This window comes from Rhinatrema bivittatum, chromosome 1 (genome assembly GCF_901001135.1).
Source record: "Rhinatrema bivittatum chromosome 1, aRhiBiv1.1, whole genome shotgun sequence".
Lineage (NCBI taxonomy): Eukaryota > Metazoa > Chordata > Amphibia > Gymnophiona > Rhinatrematidae > Rhinatrema > Rhinatrema bivittatum.
The window spans coordinates 808,178,215-808,199,354 of record NC_042615.1 but is presented as its reverse complement, the minus strand read 5'-3'; the positions used below and the strand labels follow the sequence as shown (position 1 = coordinate 808,199,354).

At 42.3% G+C, this 21,140-nt stretch overlaps 1 protein-coding gene across 1 annotated transcript in view; it reads left to right on the top strand.

Moving 5' to 3' along the window:
- Positions 1-21,140, top strand: part of UBAP2 (ubiquitin associated protein 2) — a 597,209-nt gene that overhangs the window by 211,502 nt on the left and 364,567 nt on the right. The window contains 1 exon segment of the mRNA XM_029581175.1: positions 6,272-6,425. Within this exon segment, the coding sequence (XP_029437035.1) occupies positions 6,272-6,425 (154 nt within the window).

Below are 21,140 nucleotides of genomic sequence, written 5' to 3'. Positions count from 1 at the left end.
AAGCTGGTGGAAACCTATCCCAGCAGACTCACAGCTGTAAATACTGCCAAAGATACTTCCACAAAGTACTAACACAGTGGGGTGGAGACATATAGTTGTTGGATTTCAATTTTGTTTATTTTTAACTGTTTTGTCCCCCAGTATAACATTTTTGACCCTAAAAGACATGGAGCATGGAGTGTTGAGTGGGGAAAAAGAATCCTCATTTAAATGTATGCAAGACTAACACTGACACAAAATGTGAGTGTTTAAGAGGATGTAGACTTTCTGTAGCCCACTTATACCCCAGCATCCTATCAAAGCGCTTGCTTGTAAGGTGTTGCTCTTTATCCAGGACTATTTGTCATATTATCCTTGGTTCTCCATCTTCTTGCGTAGATGGGCATACAAGGTTCTCTATTTAGTTCATACCCAGTATCTCTCCCTTCCTATGTCAAATCACATGGGAAGGAAGGTATACATGCGTTTTGTACTGTGGCCCTTTGTGACAGACTGAAGATGTGTAAGCTTCTTGACGTTGGTATCCTAGAAAGGCTCATGAATGTTTTACCTTCATGACACATGCAGGTTCTTGCAACAAAATGTTAGAGCTATTCCCATTTACCAGTTTATACAATGTTTTTGTCTGGGTGAATGTGGGTGTGGCAAAATGGGGATCTATGTGTACATTGTGATTGGATTGTTTTTTTGCTGGGATCTTTGTTGTGTCTCAGTGAGAACTTATTTCTCTTATTCGCTCTTAAACTAATAAGCAGGTAACATCCTGACCCCTACAGCATACTACAGTTTCTGGCAACCAAGACTGAAAGGGTTAATCATGTAGCCTTGATTCAAAATAAGGCGTGAACTGATGTTTCTTCAGTTATCTACAGAAAGTTGTAATCATGTAACATTCTGAGATTATTACTGACATGCAATGTTTTTAGTTAGGGAGCAAGTATCCTGCATTCCAAGTGGGTTACATAGGTTACATAGGCTTAGCCTGAGAGGAGCTGACAAGAAAAGTGCAAGAACAACTTTAGTCTTGATTGAAAAGCACAGCCAATCAGATCTGTGTTGAGATTCTGTTCCACATCTCAACAGTTTCCTATGGATAGACTGTTATCAGAGCTTCTCTGGCTAGTTAATGTAAATCGTAAATATGTAGTATTCATAGTATAAATCCTGTTTCTTTCCCCTGCCTATTTTGAAGATTGAATTTTTCTTGTTTACTATTTCTCTTTCTTAATAAACTATTTAATTTGTTAGTCCTGGGTCTGAAACTGATTAGTGATCCACAGAAATGTGTAGCTGTGTATTTTCAGTATTTTTGTTTGGTCTGCAGCTGTTAATTCTGGAATCTGTTTGAACCCTCGATTTTGTAGCATCACGCCATCTCTAGTCAACACCAAGGAATAATTGGTGGGGCAGGGTACTTGCTTCGTGGCATCTGGGAACCCAGTTGATGGGTGGGAGGTTACCAATATAAGACTGCATGCTCAGGTGCAGGTGAAACCTTTGCAGCGCTTGGCAGGACCCTTTGAGTGACCAAGGAGTTAATCCTGAGCAATGTTAGCAGTTGCATAGAGACATTAAGTGACAATAAAATTCTCCTGTATAAGGAAATATGTGGTCTGAATTTAGTGATGTATTTGCTTAGGGATATTTGGATTTTTTCATCTTGCACAAACAAAAGCTTCTGAACTATTATGGACACAAAGTTGTAAAAATCGGTTGAATAATGTGGCAAAATTCATTCTCTCTGCTTTTGCTGCAGTGTTAGTCAATCTAAAATAGGCCATTTTATAATGGAAAAATCAATTGCAGTGACTTAATTCTAATACTTACCATTGCAAAGTATATATGAATAAAGTGAGAAGCTTGGGAGAGAGCGCCAAGTGGTAGTGTGGGTTACAAACTGGTTGATGGGTAGAAGACAGTGTGTAATGGTAAATGGAACCTATTCTGAACAGAGAATGGTGTTAAGCGGAGTGCCACAAGGATCAGTGTTGGGACCAGTTCTATTCAGTATCTTTGAGTGACATTGCGGAAGGAATAGAAGGTAAAGTTTTTCTGTTTGCGGATAATCCTAAGATCTGCAACAAAGCAGACACTCCGAAAGGAGTAGAGAGAATGAAAAGTGATTTAAGAAAGCTTAAAGTGTGATTGAATACTTGGCAGCTGGTATTCAATGCCAAGAAGTGCAGAGTCATGCATCTGGGGTACAGTAATCAAAAAGAGCTTTTAGGAGGAAAGTCTTCCAGGCAGCCATGATTATTCCACGCATTGCCTTCTACCAGCTCTACATGAGCCGATGTTCATGAGGTAGCTAAACAGCTGCCTCAGCAGCAGCAGGTCTCCCTCCAGTCACTGGTGCATAAAGGCCTGGAGTGTGGAAAACACAAGATCTGTGCGACCTACAATGTTCTCGAAATGGCAGCAAGGGCCTCTGCAGCGGTAATTTGCATCCGCAGAATAGCATGGCTGTGGGCAATTACCCAAACACTAAGAAGATCGCAATTACCCAAACACCCCAGTCCCACCAAGATTGATCTAGCTATGTCTTTTGGCAGTTTCATCAGATCTGCTGAACTTGCCTTCATTTTTTTATTCAGCTCAGCCACATTTTTTTCATCTCTTCAAACTGTCTTTTGTGGGAGGAGAAATTATTTGATTTTGCTTTATAAGTTTTCTTCCTCATATCCTCAAGAAGGCCAGCAGCTTCAAGTTTTATCTGACATGCAAACAGAAGATGTTATACAGATCATCACAGAGTTTTGCTGTAAATGCTAGGGAGAAGGTCACGAATGTCTCTTGCTGTGATATCTGCATGAAGATGTCACCTAGAGTGGTTCAGGCCTGGAAAGACAGGCTGTAAGCATTACAGGTGGGCTGGAGTTTAACTCCTCAAACCTGGCATCAGACTCTTGATATAAGGATTATGTAGCTGCACCCAACTTCTGGTGGCCAAATTGTGTTAACAAGGCCCTCAATCTCTATTCTATTTCTTGATTTGAGGATAGGCCCAGGAGCTAAGAAATTTCGTTTTCCTGGTTGGTGCTGACACAAGGGTTTGGAGTGCTTAAGCAAGGAGCTGAAGGACTTTGGCATTGAGCCTCATGCAGAGGCATTGAATCTTTGATACATATCTTCTAATTGCTCAAAGTCAGAAGATGCAAGAGGTTCTCCACCATCTAAAATGGTTGATTTTGGAGGTGTGCTCTATTTCCCAGGTACAAAAAATGCCACAACAGGCTCCAGAAGTCCAGCTTGAAACCTTCAGCAGCAATCTCCGTAGAGAGCCCAGAGGATGTTCAGTTGCCTATGAGACTGATTCTAATGTTGTCATCGACTCTCAAGATAGATTTGGACAGGAAAATTACTGATTTGCTTGAGGTACTAGGCATGTTGAATTCCCAACGTCAATCTCCCTGACATCTCTAGATGCTTTGAGTGATCTTTCTTCCAGTGCCCCAAGCCCAGCTTTGTGCTGTTTGTGTGGAGCTAAAGTCATATGGATTTGAAATGGGAAGCAGCTTCTTCTTGGACTCTACTTGATTCAGAAGCCCAAAGAACTGAGTTTGAGGGCATGGAGGCCCATGGCTCTAGTCAGTGCAGTCCCAGACATTAATTCTACCAATGTTTTCTGAGCATCATGAAGAGCCTGGAGTCCTGGATATCTCTGAGAAGTACTGTTCTGAAGAATTTTAAACTATAGTCTCATTAGGGCCCTCTCCTCCTCTGGTCAGAAACAGGTCTTCACTTGCTCTGATTTTGTGCAGAGAATGGCTAAAATTATTCCTTTTGAGTTGCAGGGTGAGGATGAGTCCAATGTGCACCCTCTTGGCTTCTTCAAATACCTGGATACGCTTAAGGAATTGATGCAAGCCTGTCCATAATCCCTTTCGGGCAGGGCCAGATTTAAGATTATGGTACCCATAGGCAGAGAATTGTGGATGGGTGGTTGCACCCCCCAGAAATCAGAGAACAATGGGGAGGAGTCCCAATTTTTGACAGCCTTCGGAATTTGGCGTTCTAGGTACATGCCTATGCCAAAATCCTGCGCTGCTTCCAGGATGTATGGAAGAGAATTGGGAGAAGACACAGACACAGACAGACACAGTCTCTCTCACACAGTCTCTCTCACACAGTCTCTCTCACACAGTCTCTCTCACACAGTCTCTCTCACACAGTCTCTCTCACACAGTCTCTTTCACACACACAGTCTCTCTCACACTCATTCTCTCTCACACTCATTCTCTCTCACACTCATATTCTCTCTCACACTCATATTCTCTCTCACACTCATATTCTCTCTCACACTCATTCACTCTCTCTCTCACACTCTCTCTCTCTCTCGCACTCTTTGTTAAGAAAGTAGACACAAACTGTTGTACCTGAGCAGTTGAAGGATCCAAGAAGCATAGCTTCATACCAGATCTACAAAGGGCTGGTGCTTCCATTAGGCAAACCAGCTAGTCTCCTAGAGTTCCAAAAGTTTGGGAGTGGCAAAATCCCACCAGCGCAAGACCTAGAAGGGGTCCTGTGCTGGAGCCACTGTCGCTGGTAGGAGGGGAGAACACGGCTGGACTTGCCACCATTAGATAATCTGGAGGAAGTGGGAGGTGCATGACTGCAGGTTCGCCTAGGGTGCCAAACTTGCACCAGCTCTAGATCTACAAGATTCAGTGCTTGCACATATTCCTGGAAGGGGTCCAGAAATTCAATGACTTTCTCCCTCAAGCAAATTAGGTAGAATGCTAATGAGAAGTGTGAAAAGCATATAGCCCATATGGCCTATGATTCTTTTGAGTGTAAACACGACAAGTGCAAGTAAACTCTTGTTGGTCAAGATTCATAAGATATGTTTGTTTATTTTCAAATATGGCAACTCCACTTTGCTAAACACAGTGTTATGAAGCTTCATAACTTGCACTTGTCGTGTTTACACTAATCGTGTTGAGTGTAGCATTAGCTCCAGTAGTGGACACTATGATTCTTTTGAAACAGCACTGAGAGGCCCTACATAAGCTGTTGACACCTGTAGATTCTATTAGCTGTGGGCTTCAGGCTTCCATGAATAATTGTAGAGAAGGTTTATAGATGTGCCTTTTGGAAATCTCTTTGGAGATGGTCAGAAAAGTGGTAGAATTCATGACAGTGATGCTACCTTTGAATCGTTCTTCACAACTCAGATTTCATAGTGGAACCCTTCAGAAGAAGATATTCTCCCCAAAAGAAATGTTTCCCAGGATCTAATTGTCCCAGGTAACAACAGAGCTCTAGGCCATGCCATTGTGCCCATAGAAGCTGAAAGCCCCACACTTCCACCCAGTCAAAATGCTGGACGAGGTTTTGACTGGATCCAGAGGAGAGAGTCTGGATCCGTTTCTGTTCCAGAAGACCTCCCTGTAGAGGAAGGTGGTTAAGTGGTTTTTTTTGTAAGCCACTGGTCCTGTTGAAACATTAGACAGTAGGATTCTTTGGATCATAAAGGAAGGCTACAGATTATACTTATTGGGAATTCCTCTAAATGGCCCATGAAAAAAAAGCACTACAGGTTAGCTAGGAGTGTGAATCTGTGACTTGCATGTCTTTAGATAAAGCAAAGTTGCTTATCTGTAATAGGTGTTCTCTGAAGAGAGTAGTTCACCAGTCGCTCAATTTCTCCCTCCTCTCTTTCAGAATTTTCCCCACAGTCAAAGCTTTTCTATAGAACTGAGGGGGGATTCACCCAGCTCCTGCAAGAGCTGAAAGTGCCATGAATGAGCAGTGGAGGGCATTGCCCTTTCCAGAAAGATCTGGAAGAAACTGTCCCATTCAGTGCATGGCATGATTATATAACTGAACTGTTCTCTTCAGAGAAAATGTGTTATAGATAAGCAACTTTGCTTTTTCTGCCTAAGGCAGAAAATATTGATGAATATGATGGGCCCTGATTTGAATGCATTGATTAAAGCTGATGCCCTCAGCATACTTTGTGGATCAGTTTGTTATTGCCAGGAGACTAGGTTTTTTGCTGTTTTCTGGCTTTCCACAAGTTTTTAAGGCGTTCATGTTTTTTTTAGCATCTAGTCATACATTTTTATCTGTCAACAAGCAGAGCTGAATTAACTATGACACAAGGGTGATGTGATCCAATGGCGTTGAACAGACCAATTTCTCTAGATCAGTAAAACTTTTACCAAAGAGCTGAATAATGGGGTTGGTTGTTTTCTTTGATATTGAGTTTTTTCTGCTTACTATCTTTCTGGGTCTAAAATGCTTCTTTTCCTTCCATCTGATTAATTAGACTTCATGGGAGACTGTAGGAGGAAAGAAGAAAGCTCCTGGGAAAGAGGGTTCAGAAAATAAAGAGAACAGAGAAAAGAAAGGAGACCGAGAAGTGAGCCGTGGGCGTGGGGTCTCCAGCCGGCGAGGGAGAGGCAGTAGCCGCGGCAGAGAATGTAAGTCTTGCTCTTTTCTCTTGTTTGCTTCTTGCTTTGATACTGGCTGATAGGGACACAGGCATTGTGGAACTACTGCACTTCACACAGCATCTGCTCAAGGTCTTTGAACCAGCTTCTTTGAGTGCCTCACTAGTCATGGGAGGGTCTTTGAATTTTGCTTTTTGTTTGTGATAATTGTTTCCTTTGAGGAGCAATAAGGACAAGTGGTGACATCACTGGATAATGCTGATGCAGAACATGCTCTCTTAGAGATCAGAAAAACCTAGAAGTCTTACTGAGCATGCATGGATGTTCCTGCATCACCACTGACATGCAAGCCTCTTCAGTCAATTTTCTTTAGCTGAAGTGAACGGACTTCTGCCTTCTCCCTTCTCTGCTGCATCACTGCATTTTTCCCCAGTGTTTTGTTTCCCATTCTTTATTTTCTTTTTGTTCTAATCTCCTCAAAAAAAACAATTTTGATTAGATTAGGCAGTCCTTTTTTCATTTTTGTGCTTTTTAAATTTTCTTTTGTTATATCGAGGTGAAAGGCTATTTGAGCTTTATACCAAATGTAACCAGATGTCAAGCCTCAATTTTTATGTGCTCTGCTATGCTACTTAGGATTTTCACACTCTTACAAACTGTGCAGCGTTTGGATGGATGTCCCCATGGGCTGTTTCCTACAGAGATCTCAAATTGAAGTTCCAGTTATCTTCTTCATTAGAAGAGGGGACAGCACTTAAGCAAAAGAAGCCGGCATCTTTGTCATCAAAGCTGAAACTCGCTGGCTGTTGAACATTGATGCTAAAAGGAGGCAAAAAAGTCTTCTTTAATGCTGAGAAGCTCGAGGAATTCTCACAGAAAACACAGTACAAAAGTTAGTGCAAATACTGTCAGCTCTGTCCATCTTTGGTGCAGTGCCATCAGTGCAGTTAACATATCCTATCCTGGCACCATCAGCTTTTTCCACCTTGGCACTGCCAATACTGGCCCTGACAACTTTACTGTCACCGATGCTGAAATTCCTTTCTCAGCCTAGAAATCCTGTGGTCCATACTCAAAATCCATTTAGACAGATAACTCAAACGTTATCCGTCTATAAATAGCTAATATGGTTTTCAGCCACTTATCTGGCTAAATTATAGCTGAATAACTACTTATCTGGCTATAATTTAGGCAAATAAAAAAGCATTCTGGGGAGGGGTTGACTTATCTGGCTAACTTAGCTGGATATTGGGTATATCTGGCTAGTTTAGCCAGATAACTTTAAGCCTGCTTCAGTGTAGGCTTAAAGTTATCTGGCATGTGTAGCTGTGAAACTAGCTACTTATCTGGATATCTTCAGAGAGATCCAGGTAAGTAGCCTACCTCCTGCCGCACTGGCTCAGAATCCTGCCTCCAACCTCAAGAAATGCCTTAAGGCTAGAAAAATAAGATTGCTTCCAGCCCAGTCCTATAGGTCTCTCCCCCTGTTCATGCTAACATTGTCCACAATTATATGAAGAATATCCACACCTTCGCCTCCACAACTCATGCAGACAATCTTGGAAATGTTGGCTACCCAGCTGGATTCACAGTCCTCCTATGACTGTTGTTGTCTGTGGGTTGCCCCAGAAATGAACGGCCTAATCTCAGGAAAGTCAAATCCAGACCAGCTGTCTTCCTTTCTGGTTGAGCCTTTAGTTGCTGGTGGCTGGCGAGGCATGAAAACAGAGGGAAGCTCCCAAAATAGGGAATCAGAGATCTGAAATAGGGTAAGGAGCAGGAATGAACCAGGAACCCAGAAAGGAAAGCAGGAGCACTGAATACAGAAGTTGAAGATAATGAAGTCTTCTGGATACAGGAGCAGAGCCAGAGTGAGGACTGGAAAGTAGGACTAAGTTCTGGCAACTGACTGCTGAAACTTCCTCAGTATAAGTACAAGTCTGTACAGGAAACAAGATGGCTAAGGGGGCGGGGGAGGGGGGGTGCGGGGAAGTAAGGAGCAACAGTGCTGGGAGGACTAAACAGTTCAAGCAGCTCACAGTGCCACCTGCATTCAAAGTTAGTAGCAATTCTGCACTTGAGAGGAGAAGCAGTGAAAGAGACTGGCAGCAGTAGAGCCAGAACTGGCAACTTGGCAGGAGTTAGCAGGTGTTGGAGGGAGATAAAGAAAAACAAAGCCAGAGGAAGGAAGGAGTGGTAGCCAGTTTCTGCAATTTTGCAGAAATCTGCACAGAATTGCTGGAAATTGGGGGTAGCACTTCTGTATCATTATCTATAGCCCCTAATTTCTTGCAGCAATTCCGGGATGAATTCTGTAAGTTTCTCAAACTCTGCAGCATTTCTGTGACATATTTGCATACATTTGAATATTAAATCATTTTATTTTTCATGATAAAATAGTTCTCTAACCTTGCTTTGTCTCTGTATAATTTTATTTTATCTATTTATTTATTTATTTATTTATTTAACATTTTTATATACCAAAATTCATGTAGCAATGTTACATATCAATTCGGTTTACATTATAACATGTAAGAATGCGGTTACATCGAACAGGGAGATAAACTAGGAGCAAGTAACTGGGGAATAAAATACAACGAATAAATAAAGAAGTGCGAGTTCTACTGCGAAGTTAAGGCTAACCTGGCTAAATATCTAGGTGCTTATTGGATTCAATAGTCACGGTACATGGTACATTTTGTTTTGGAAGTTTTATGGGTAGGGACTTTCAAGTATCGATGTGGAAGAGGAAAGGAAGAGAGAGTCTCAGAAGTGGAGGGAGGTTCTGGGATGAAGTGAAGAATCCATAGTGGGCTCTGAGAGAGGTTAATTCCCTGGCTCCAGCCCTGCTCCTCATCCAGTCCATTTTCCTTCCTTTTTCCACTCTGTCCTTTTTTTCTCCCTTTTTTTCCCTCATCCCCCTCATCTCAAGTGCCAACACATACACACTCGATCCTCTCTTTAACGGATACCTTCCATTCCTCAGTTCCTCTTTCACATGTCCCCTATCTTCCCCCTCCTATGCTAATTGGGCTAGAAGTAGGAGGAGGTGAATAGCAGTATCTCAGACCACATCCTCTTCTTGCTGCATGGAGCCTGACCGCTGCTTTGAATTGTGCAAGACACCAGTACTGCTCTGTAGTTCAAGCACTGTGTCTGACCTTGGCTGGCAGAGAAGGATGCAGCCAATGCACTGCCACACAACTCCTATTGCAGGTCTGATCTATGTAGGAAGAGGGATTCGTGGTAAATAGGTAGGGTAGTTAGAAGCATGAAAGTACTGGGGTCTAATAAAGTGCAAAAGCTATGCTTTTCACTGATGTTTAATGAAAGAAAACAGAGGTCAAAATATAACACTTGTTCCCTGACTTAAACTGCAGGAGAAAAACCAAGTTTCCTAGCATGTGGATAGATGGATTTGGGACCAGTGGGTAATGCACCTGTACCAGCAAATGGAGACAGAGTAAACTGATGTCACTCCAGGGCTTTATATACTGTGATATCAGCCTGCCAGTAATTCTCCTTCTCCAGCAGATGGTGGACATGCATCTCCCTACTAAGATTGCTTCAGATTTTAGAAGAAGAATTAAAAAAAAAAAAAATTGATTGCCCTTCTCTCCTGCAGTGATACCAAATGGTCCCTTCCCCAGTTGAGAATTCCTGAGGTGATTTCTGTGGTTCCTCAGATGTGTGCCTTGGTCCAGTAGCTGGGTTTTCAGACAGCATGGACTTAGCTGATTGTACAGCTTAAAGGCAGCGGATGCAGGAGGCTAAGCGTGGCGGTGACGGAACATGCCCTCTCCCCTTGCAGCCAGAGACAATCTCTGTATTCAGCTGGGAAGGACTGAGCTCAGGTAAGTTTAAAAAAAAAAAATCCTTAAAGAGACAGTGAAGGAGAGTTGTCAGGGATCCCCCCTTCCCTGGTCTCTGAGCTCAGTGTGCAGTTCAGACGTTCGTTCCGCCCCAAGGGAGGTCCAGAGATGGAGGGCAGTCTGATGGGTTGAGCAGGCTTTTCCAATTCGGCTGCCCTCTATAGGACGTTGGTTCAGTGGTGCATCTTGGTATGTGTCCGGGTTTTGGACGCTTAGTTGAGCGTCTGCTTGGACATCCAGGTTAAGCGGCATCTGGCTTGGATGCACGTTTATCCTCTGCGCACAAATTGAGTATAAGTTTGTGTGCACTTAAGTTGAGACACCTAGTTCTTGGACGCCTAGTTTTTGGACGCATATATATATATAAAAATTTTTAGATCTGTTGGCGACTTCTTGCAATGCGAAAGTTCCTTGATTCTTCAGTCGCAGGTGAGATCTGAAGTCCTTGGATATCAATGCTTTTGTGCAGGTCTGGCTGGAAGACAAGGTGCTGTATGCCTTTCCCCCATGGCCTATGTTGGGCAGACTTGTTCAAAGAATCGAAGGCCACAGGGTGATTGTGCTCCTAGTGGCACTGGATTGGCCCAGAAGACCATTGTATGCAGATCTGCGAAGACTCCTGGTAGAAACCTCCATTTGTCTTCCTCCGCATAGGCATCTGTTACAGTAGGGGCCTGTCCTTCAAGAAGATCCAACTCTGTTTTGTCTTATGGTATGGGCCTTGAGAGGGCTCGCTTGTTGAAGCATACATATTCTCCTGCAGTGATTGCCACCTTGCTACGAGATCGAAAGTTCTCCACTTCCTTAGCTTATGTGCGGGTTTGGTGAGTTTTGAGGCTAGGTGTCAAGATCAAGGTGTTTTTCCTCGTTCAGTTAAGATCCCACTCATTTTGGCATTTTTGCAGGATGGGTTAAATAAAAGGGTGACCCTTAATTCCTTGAAGGTACAGGTAGCTGCTCATCCTGATGTGGCCCATTTCTTGAGGGGGAGTGAAACATCTTCATCCTCCTTTGCGGTTACCGGTTCCTTTGTGGAATCTTAACCTGGTGTTGGATTTCTTGGTGGGCCCTACATTTCAACTGCTGTGTAGCCTTTCCTTGTAGTTACTGATCTTGAAAACAGTGTTTCTGGTGGCAGTTTGTTCTACGTGTCAAATTTTCAAGCTGCAGGGCTTGTTTTCTCAGGAGCTGTTGCTTCGGGTGACTCCAGGAGCGATACAGCTGCGTTCTGTTCCTTCACTCTTGCCTAAAGTGGTCTCCGATTTTCACTTGAATAAATCCATTTTCTTTCCATCCTTGGATAAGGAAAGATGCAGAAGAATATCGCCTGTTGCGTCCCTTGGATGTCAAGAGACATGTTGTGAGGTATCTGGAGGTTTCTAAACCTTTCTGAAAGACAGATCGCTTGTTTGTCCTTCATGGCAGAGGAAGACGGAGTGAACCAGCTTCGTGGGCTACAATAGCTCATTTGGATTAAGGAGGTGGTCACAGCCGTGTATGTGGCTGCTGAAAAGCCGTTGCCTACTCAGGGTGGGCTCATTCCACTAGGGCTCAGGCAGTGCCATGGGTGGTAGATTGTTGTGTACCACTGACATTTTTTACATTTGCCGAGCTGCAATGTCCTCCTTACACACCTTTTCCAGGTATTATCGTCTGGATGTGCAGGCCCGGGAGGACGCAGCCTTTGCACATGTGGTGTTGATTGGACCGAGAGCAGCCTCCCACTCTATTCAGGAATAGCTTCGGTACATCCCACTGGTCCTGAATCCATCTATCCAAATGCTAGGAAATGAGAAATTACTGCTTACCTAATAATTTCCTTTTCCTTAAGGTGGTTAGATGGACTCAGCTTTCCACCCTTGGCTGCCGAACGATTGTGTGATGGTCCTGTGTGGCTACATGGTTCAGGGGATTACCAGTAAGTATTCATCCAGTCCCTAGTCTAGTATGCATATGTTCCTGCCTGAGTTCAGTGTTTCTTGTTGAGCACAAAAATGGCTGTCTGTCCACAGTTGCTTTTTAAGAGAATACTGGGAGGCTGATGTCACTGCAGGGCTGTATATACTGTGATGCCAGTTTGCTCTGTCTCCATCTACTGGTAGAGGTGCATAACCCACTTTCCTGAATCCACCTTAAGGAAAAGGAAATTATCAGGTAAGCAGTAATTTCTCAGTAGTCAAAAATGTGATTTTCTTTACTAGGCAATCAGAGGAGATATCCAGCACAGTTCAGTATAGTTCAGCTTAGCCCTGTTCAGACCCAGCCTTATGCTTGAGAGACAGCATGCTAGCAGAGAGCGCTCTGCTGGCTAGAACTTGAAACATCTGGGTGAACAGGGTGCGACTACCTTATGGCCAAATTGTTCCTGGGTGGGCGTAACCCGGCCCATAATACCTGGGAATGTAACAATGCTACTGCTTCCCCAATTCTCTGCAGGTAGATTAGCTCCCTCTGCAGAGCTCTAGCCCACCAATATCAGGGTCAGCAGGGTCAGACAATTGCTGGAGTAAAGGGTACCCAGAACCAGGGTTGCTTTCAGCCCTCCCCTTTTGGGTTTGCATGCTTGCGTGCTCAGGGCTGACTTAAAAGGGCAGTCTGGTTCTTCAGGCTGTCAACCTCCTTGCCCCCACCCCTTGCAATAGTCTTGGTTAGAAGCTTACTGGCCAGCCACTGTCTCCTTGACCTGAAGACCAGCCAATTCTATTTCGCGAGCAGATTTTGTAACCCTTCCCAGGTCACAGAATCACAGGAGACCTTGGGTTCTGTTGATACCTTCTACATGAGATAATCAAAAGCTATGCTAAAATTGTATGATTATTTTTGATGGAGATAAAAGTTTGGCTTAGAGTGCAATAGTATATACTAAGTATGGGTGGTCTTTATTAAAAGAGGGGCTTCTCAGAGGAGCAGTTGTATTTTTAAATTTATAGAATTAAAGGTTGTCTATTTAGTTCTATTGTTTGGTCAATCTCTAATTTTTTATGTTGTGAGGTGATCATTTCCTTATTTTTATTTAGATTTAGCTCACACCTTTTCATTGGTTGCTCAAGAGTACATTCAGGTACTGTAGGTATTTCTCTGTCTTCAGACCTAGAAGGCTTACAGTCTAACAGGCTGATGCAATATTGATGCGTGAAAAACAGGCACTCCTGATTGAGCCGCCTGCTTTTCTAATGCGTGCTCATCCTCCTCTCTTGGATGCACGATGCAGTAGGCAAATTTATTTATTTATTTATTTATTTATTTGTTCTTAGTCTTTTCTATACCGTCGTTTGGTGGGGACAGTCACAACGGTTTACAGTAAGGCACAAAAAGTAATGATCCTATGATTTGTTCATTTACATAGGTGCCATAAGGTTCAGTAACATAGTTTGTTATCAATGTTTGTTGTTAAATGTGATTAATCATGTCCATGTCTTTCCTTCTCAGTTTTAAGTACAGAATTAATTTCACAAATGTAACTTATCCATTAGTGATGGTGCGCTATATATTAAAAACTACACATTTAGTGCATTTCTGCAGTGTGTATGGTTGTTTAATTGTTCGTGCTTTGCTCATCCCTGGCTTCTATTCTCCCTTCTCTTTTTGGAAAGCTTGTTTAAATAGCCAGGTTTTTAAACTTTTTCTAAAGGTTTTTTTTTTTTTTTAATATATAAACCGCTGTGTTAAAAAGGAGGTGCTAGGGTGTATTGTATCTCTAGTGCTTCCTCGGCATCGAGTGCCCAGGAGAAGTGGGTTTGGAAAATGGACGCTCAGTTTTAGGAGTGTCCGTTTTCCTAACCTGTGTAGAGCCACGGATTAGGAAAATGGACACTCGTTAATGGAGCGTCTGTTTTCCTAACCTGACTACTGGCAAGACTTTTTTTTTTTTTTTAAATCTTACTCCTTTTTTCAGTTCCTCTGACTTAATATCGCCATGATATTAAGTCGGAGGAACTACAGAAAAGCAGTATTTTCTGCTTCACTGTTAATTTTTGGGGCTTCTCAAGATTTAATGCCAGCTCCAGGGCTGGTGTTAATTTTTGAGAGTAAAAATGTGCACATCGGGCGCACATTTATTTTTTACATAAGGGGGAATAGCTAATAGTCTCATCAACATGGCATTTACATGTGAAGAGCGCTATTAGCTACTCACTAGTTTGGACGTACATTTTGGATGCACTAATCCCCTTATTGCCTAAGGGGTTATAGACCTGCTTCCAAAACCTATGCACTAGCCTGAGCACACAGTATTTAATCTGCCTCTAAGTTAGTACCTGAGGCAACAGAGAGTGAAGTGACTTGCCAAAAACCAGAAGGAGCATCAGCAGGATTTGAACCCTGGCTTCCCAGGTTCTCAGCCCAGTGCTGTAACTTAGCCCACTGCCACATTCCAGTGGCAGTGCCTATCTGTCTTGTCTCCATGGCATGCTGGAAAGCTAAAATCATCTTGGTATATAATAGAACAAACCATAGTAAAGTAATATCGCCAGTTGTTTCCATTGGTTTTCATTCCTTCACTGACTATATCAATATGTGACGATTCTGTTCTTATGGTATGGAGGTCTGGTGGTGCTTTTATTTTGTGTTTTCCTATAGGGCTTTGGATGGTATCGTGATCTCAAAAAATCCACAGTTCTGGCTATTTGCTAAGGGAGATTAACCTGGAGGTTTCCTCCTGTTCCTGTGTACCTACAATACCTGAATGTAATCCACTTTGAAGTGCCTGAAAAAAACCAATAAATAAATAATACTTCTAGCTCAGAACTGGGGCTGGGATCTGGTGCCATAAGCCTTTATTTGCAATTACTCTGGGATTCTTTTGACCCATTTTATATCTCCCACCAGTGTATTTAGGATGGTCATTGCAGCAATGGTTTGGGGTCAGGGCCACATACCAAGTTTCTTTCTGGAGCCTTGAAGTGTTGAAAAGCAGAATATTAAAAAATCCGAATAAAATAAAATGGCCACTAGGTATCACCTTTAAGCATTGTCCTTGATTCCCTCCCTCTCTTTGCCTGAGGGTATTGAAGGCTAGCTCGGTAGCATCAGTGTTCTAGCCACTCTGGGGAGCAGACTATCTGACTTAGGATTCAAACTGAGGACCTTGTGCATGACGTTGCAAAGCAATGCCATTGGGCTGGCCCCAGAACTTCTTCCCCACTGCTTATTTTCCCCATCTTCTCTGTTTCTCTTAAATTACTTTGAAAGACATACATGATTTTTATTTTATTTTATTTTATTTGTTCAGCTTTTGTTGTTACTTATTGTTCTGTTGTATGGCTGTGTTTAATTGTCAGTGTCTTTTGTAATCCATTTAATACATATTTTGATATAAATGGAATATAAATGTTTTAAAAATAAAATAAATGATCTGTTTATTAAAACTTTTTTAAATGACTGTATAGGATCAAAGATAGTGTTTTCTTTATCTAAATATCTTTTTATAGGGTTAAATATTTATTATGGTAGTATTTTCTGAGAACTTTTCTCACAAGCAGAATATGAAGATTTGGGGGGTTGCTTTAAGAATCTGTGTTTTGAAAAATGGCTTTCTCCCATCAACTTTTTGTAAAAAACCAAATGTTTCATTCTAAGATGGTGGCATGTTAGATCTGGGTCACTGCATCTCTCCCACATGCTGTTTCCATTTTTTTTATTTTGAAGTGTCTTTTTCGTACCTGGTATAGAAGAAAGAAGAGGAAGGCCAGAGCCCAGGTTGTTCCACCAAGACCCGTGGTACCACCAGCTGTTAGTCCTATGTGCTCCTTAGTTGCAGCATTGACTCAGGTTTCTGCCCCCTGCCCCTCCCAGGGACTCTCTTTGGACAGTTTGCCTAGACGGGAAGCCTCCTTGTGAAATCTTTTGTTGGATTGTTGCCAGAGTGGACCCGACCCTTTGGGTGCTGTTGCACAGTTTGATAATTCTGGCCAGGAGATTTAAGGTGGAACAGTGTGGCTTGAAGCCAGCTAAACAATAGAGGAAGATCACTGCTGCGAGAGATCACAAGATCCAGGGATGGCTGTGTGGGCTGTTAATCAGGGACTTGGAGAAGCTGAAGTACAAATCAACATTTGTAAGCCTATTTCTTCAAATATGGGTTCAAGTTTGAATTTTCCTGGAACTTTTGAGCTTGAGAAAGTTCCTATAATTACTCTGGATGAATCCTGCAAAACTATTTCTGCTATGGGAAAAAAATTATCAGGACAGATTTTTCAATTTGTGGGGCAGATTGATGAATTAAAAAGTAGAGGAGAGATGAAAATCAGTACAAACAGTGTCGGGATAAGATGGAAGAAGTGGAGAGTAATTGTAAGAAAGTTGAAGAGCTTGGAAATTATATTAAAGAAAATCAGCAGTTGCATAAGAAGGTTGAGAATTTGGAAAACATGGTACAGAAGAAAACTTTAAGGATTCCAAAAGGTTTCCTTGGTGACTCCACTGAATCTATTCTACTGATTTATAGCAATTTTTATTTCCTATTCTGGAAAGCTGAAGCTCCAGCAGAGGACTTGGCTGTGCCTGAACATTGGATAGCTTGGATTTCTCCTTTCTGATTGAGAGAGAATCAAGCATCATACTATTTGACCCTGGTTGTTAATTTTGCTTTGGCATCAGGTGCAGAGAAGTTGTTTTATAATTCCATTATTAGTATCTTTCCGAATTCCTGAAAGGCTCTACTATATAGATAACTTCAATGTCTGGCACAAACCATGGTACAAAGCAAGTGGTTTTGGTTACATTGGAGGCTAAGGCTATTTATGGAACAGTAAAAGGTTATACTGTAAAGGAAGGTCTACATTTTGTTCTTTGCCAGAAGAGAATGCTAAGCGAGTAATTCAGAGCCTACATTATCAAGCATTTAAACTAGAGGATGGGGGTGGAAAGAAGTAGCCAATGAAATTGCCATGTCATACCCAAGCAATACAGGAATTGAGAAAACAACAAAATCAATCAGCTCAAAATAACATAAAAGGCAGAAAAGTTGGAAAGCTGTGACCACAAAAACTCATAGTCTGGGCAGTAAAATCCCAGATCTGCAGGCCTTAATGGTGGAAGTGGACGTGGACATAGTTGCTGTTACAGAGTCATGGTTAACTGAGTCTCATGATTGCGATATGGCCATCCCTGGTTATAACTTGATAAGGAGGCAGAGGACAGAAAAGAGAGAGGAATAGCTCTGTCAAAAACAATATCAAAAAGAAGAACCTACTCTGGTAAATATAATAGTATATCAAAAAGCAATTCACCACAAGAAAATAGAAGACTTCAGTTAAAGAAATATGATCATCATATAAAAGGACGCTGTTGGCACTCAATTCAAAGTGAGTGCCAAAAGTATCCTTTTATATGATGGTCAAATTTCTTTAACTGAAGTCTTATATATTCTTGTGAATTGCTTTTTGAAAAACAATATCAAAGCAACTGACATGCAAGGGATGTGGCATAGGGAAGAAGCATTATGGGCTGCCCTTAAAAAATAAATAAATAAATAAATAAATAGAAAAAAAAATGGAGCTTCCATTTACATTGGTATGGTCTACAGACCTCTGACTCATACAGAAGAACTGGAGAGAGAGATCTGGTTGAAGACATCCAAAAGATGGAAAAGAAGGGATATGTGTTGCTTGGAGATTTTAATCTCCTGAATGTGAATTGGAGTATCTCTTCTGCAAGAAGTAGAGAGAGAGTGGATGCCCTTCAAGGGGCTTTGTTCAAACAAATGGTAATGGAACCCATGAGGGAAAGTGTTATACTCGATCTAGTGCTCACAAATAGGGAAAATGTCTCTAATGACCAGGTATGTGCCCACCGAGCAACAATGATTATCAGACAGTATGGTTTAATATCACAAATAAGATGCAAAGTCGTCACATGAAGACCTGAGTTTTGAATTTCAAAAATACTGACTTCGTCAATATGCGGAAATTCGTGGATGAAGAACTGGAAGACTGGGAGATAATGGGTGAGGTGGAAGTGTGCCAAATTAAAAGAAGCTATTACAAAGGCAACAAATTTATATATTATAAAAGTAAACAAAAGTAAGAGGAAAAAGAAACCTCTCAAAGGAGGTGGCTGAAAAAATACAGGCAAAAAGAACAGCGATCAAGAAGTATGAAGGATTCCAAAAAGAAACACTATGAAGAATACCTGGTGAAACTGAGGGAGACAAAGAAAAATCAGGAAAGCAAAAGGTCAAGCAGAAAAACAAGTTTGCTTACAGTTAACGGTGTTTCCGTAGATAGCAGGATGAATTAGCCATGCTGTTGATGGGACTATCAAGGCCCAGGAGGCGGAGCTTTACCAAAGCTTAATGCAGAGCTTTACTCTGTGGCTGCACGTGTGTTCCCGTGCAGGAAGACAGATTCTCCTCAGTCAGTAATTAAGCATAGATGTTTGTGTAATCTTGACTGTCCAGGGAGGAGGGAGGGGCCGCATGGCTAATTCATCCTGCTATCTACAGAAATACCATTTATAGTAAGCAAACTTGCTTTTCCCGTCGATAGCAGGGCTGAGTTAGCCCTGACGAGGGAGTCCTCGTCACGCCACAGATTGTTTATTAAGCCTTCAGAATAGGGCGTGACTTAATGTGGGCAGTCAAGTGTTGGTTATGGATTAATACAAGTTTGTAAGAGTGCTTGACCGATTTTGGCGTCTGCAACCGCTTGATGATCGAGACAGTAATGAGAAGTGAAGGTATGCAGAGATGACCATGTGGCCGCTTTGCAAATATCCAGAAGAGGAACGTTTCTCAAGTGGGCAATCAGTTTTGTAGGTAGCACAGTGTCCTTCTTTTGGTAACAGTAAAGAATACATTGTGTAATCCAGCTCGATATGGTGCGCTTTGATACTGGAATTCCCGGCGCATTAGGGTTAAATGAGAGAGAGAGCTGGGAAGATCTGGACTCTGATTGCGTCCTATTCTTATAATAAGCTAGTACTCTTTTACAGTCTAACATGTGAAGCAGTTTTTCCCTGTCGTGGTGTGGTTTTGGAAAGAACGTTGGAAGTTCAATTGCTTGGTTTAAATGAAACGCCGAAACCACCTTTGGAAGAAAGGAAGGATGAGTTCTGAGCACTACTTTCTGCTTGTAAAACTGCAAATATGGTGTATCGTGAACTAAAGTTTGTAGTTAACTAACCCTTCGGGCTGAAGTAACTGCCACCAGAAAAAACACTTTCCAAGTTAGGTATTTTGGGTGCGCTGTTTCTAGTAGTTCAAATGGAAACTGCATCAATTGTTCTAAAACAATATTGAGGTCCCATGCTACTGGTGGTTTGGTGATAGGCGGCTGTAAGTGAGGCCTTTGATGAACTTCGTTACCAATGGATGGGAAGATATTGACTTATCTTGATGTGGTTTGTGGAAAGCCACTATGGCACCCAGGTGAACCCGTATAGATGTGGTAGCAAGACCTGAGCTATAGAGCGTATGCAGGTAGTCCAGTAGAAATTCTGGAGAGCAGTCTGCAGGGTTAAGGTGGTGAGTGTTACACCATGTAGAGTAACGTTTCCATTTTGCTAGGTAACTTTTTCTCTTTGAAGGTTTTCTGGCTACCAATATGATGTCTTGTACGTGAGACGAGATTCCTTGTTCATTTAACAATACCCTTTCAATCTCCAAGCAGTGAGATGTAACGAGGTGTGCATCGGATGTAGTAACGCACCGTTCTCTTGAGACAGTAGATCGTTGCATTCTCCTAGTAGGATCGGAGTCATGATTGACAGAGTGAGCAGATGTGTGTACCAGGGTTGTCATGGCCACCCTGGTGCTATGAGTATAAGATCTGCTGCATCTTGAATGCACTTTTGAATTGTGCAGGAGATAAGCGGAATTGGAGGAAAAGCATACAGGAGGCCTTCGCTCCATGGGATAAGAAAGGCATCTTACGATTCTCGTAGAGGACTGGGCAGGATTGAGCAGAACTGCTGCACTTTCCTGTTGTGTTCGGTAGCGAAAAGATCCATGTGTGGTACCCCCCATTTGTCGAAAATGTTGTCCATTATCTGTTGATTTAGTTCCCACTCATGTGGGTGAAAAATCCTGCTGAGTTTGTCTGCTTGAGTGTTGGCGATGCCCGGGAGATATCTCGCTTGTAACTGGATCGAATTGCTGTGTGCCCACTCCAGTATAAGAAGCGATTCTTTGCATAGGTTCCAAGAACCTGACCCTCCTTGTTTGTTTATGTAGTACATCGCTACTTGGTTGTCTGTGTAGACCATTACTCTCTTCCCTCTCAGATATGGGGCGAATGTTTTGAGGGTGTTCTGTATTGTCCTGAGTTCCAATAAGTTGATCTGGTAGGTCCACTCCCTTGGGGACCATTGGCCTTGTGTGTCTAGCTGGTCTGTGTGAGCTCCCCATCCTTTGTGTGATGCATCCGTTGTGAGTACTGCATTGTGTGAGGGGTTTGAGAACAATGCACCCTTGGTGAGGGTCCTTTTTTGTAGCCATGACGTTAAATTATTTTTCATTTCTGTCGTCAGGGATAGGATATGAGAGAGAGGCTGACGATGTTGAGACCACTGGAATTTCAGTCCCCACTGTAGTCTGCGCATGTGAAGGCGGGTGTTTGGGACTGTGTGAATGGCCGCTGCCATGTGTCCCAGAACAGTGAGTACTAGACGAGCTGATGGTTTTGGGGTAGCTAGTAGTTGGGATAGAAGCGTTTGCAAAAGAAGTTTTCTTTCTTTTGGAAGGAATGCTCTGTTCCTGGTGGTAATTAGTTGTGCTCCTATGAATTGAAGAGTTTGAGAGGGAGTGAGTTTGGATTTTTCGTAATTTATGACGAGGCCTAAGTCCTGGAGGCATTCTATAGTTTGCTCGAGATGAGTCTGTAGTACCTGTGAGTCTGATGCGACTATGAGCCAGTCGTCCAGATAAGGAAATACT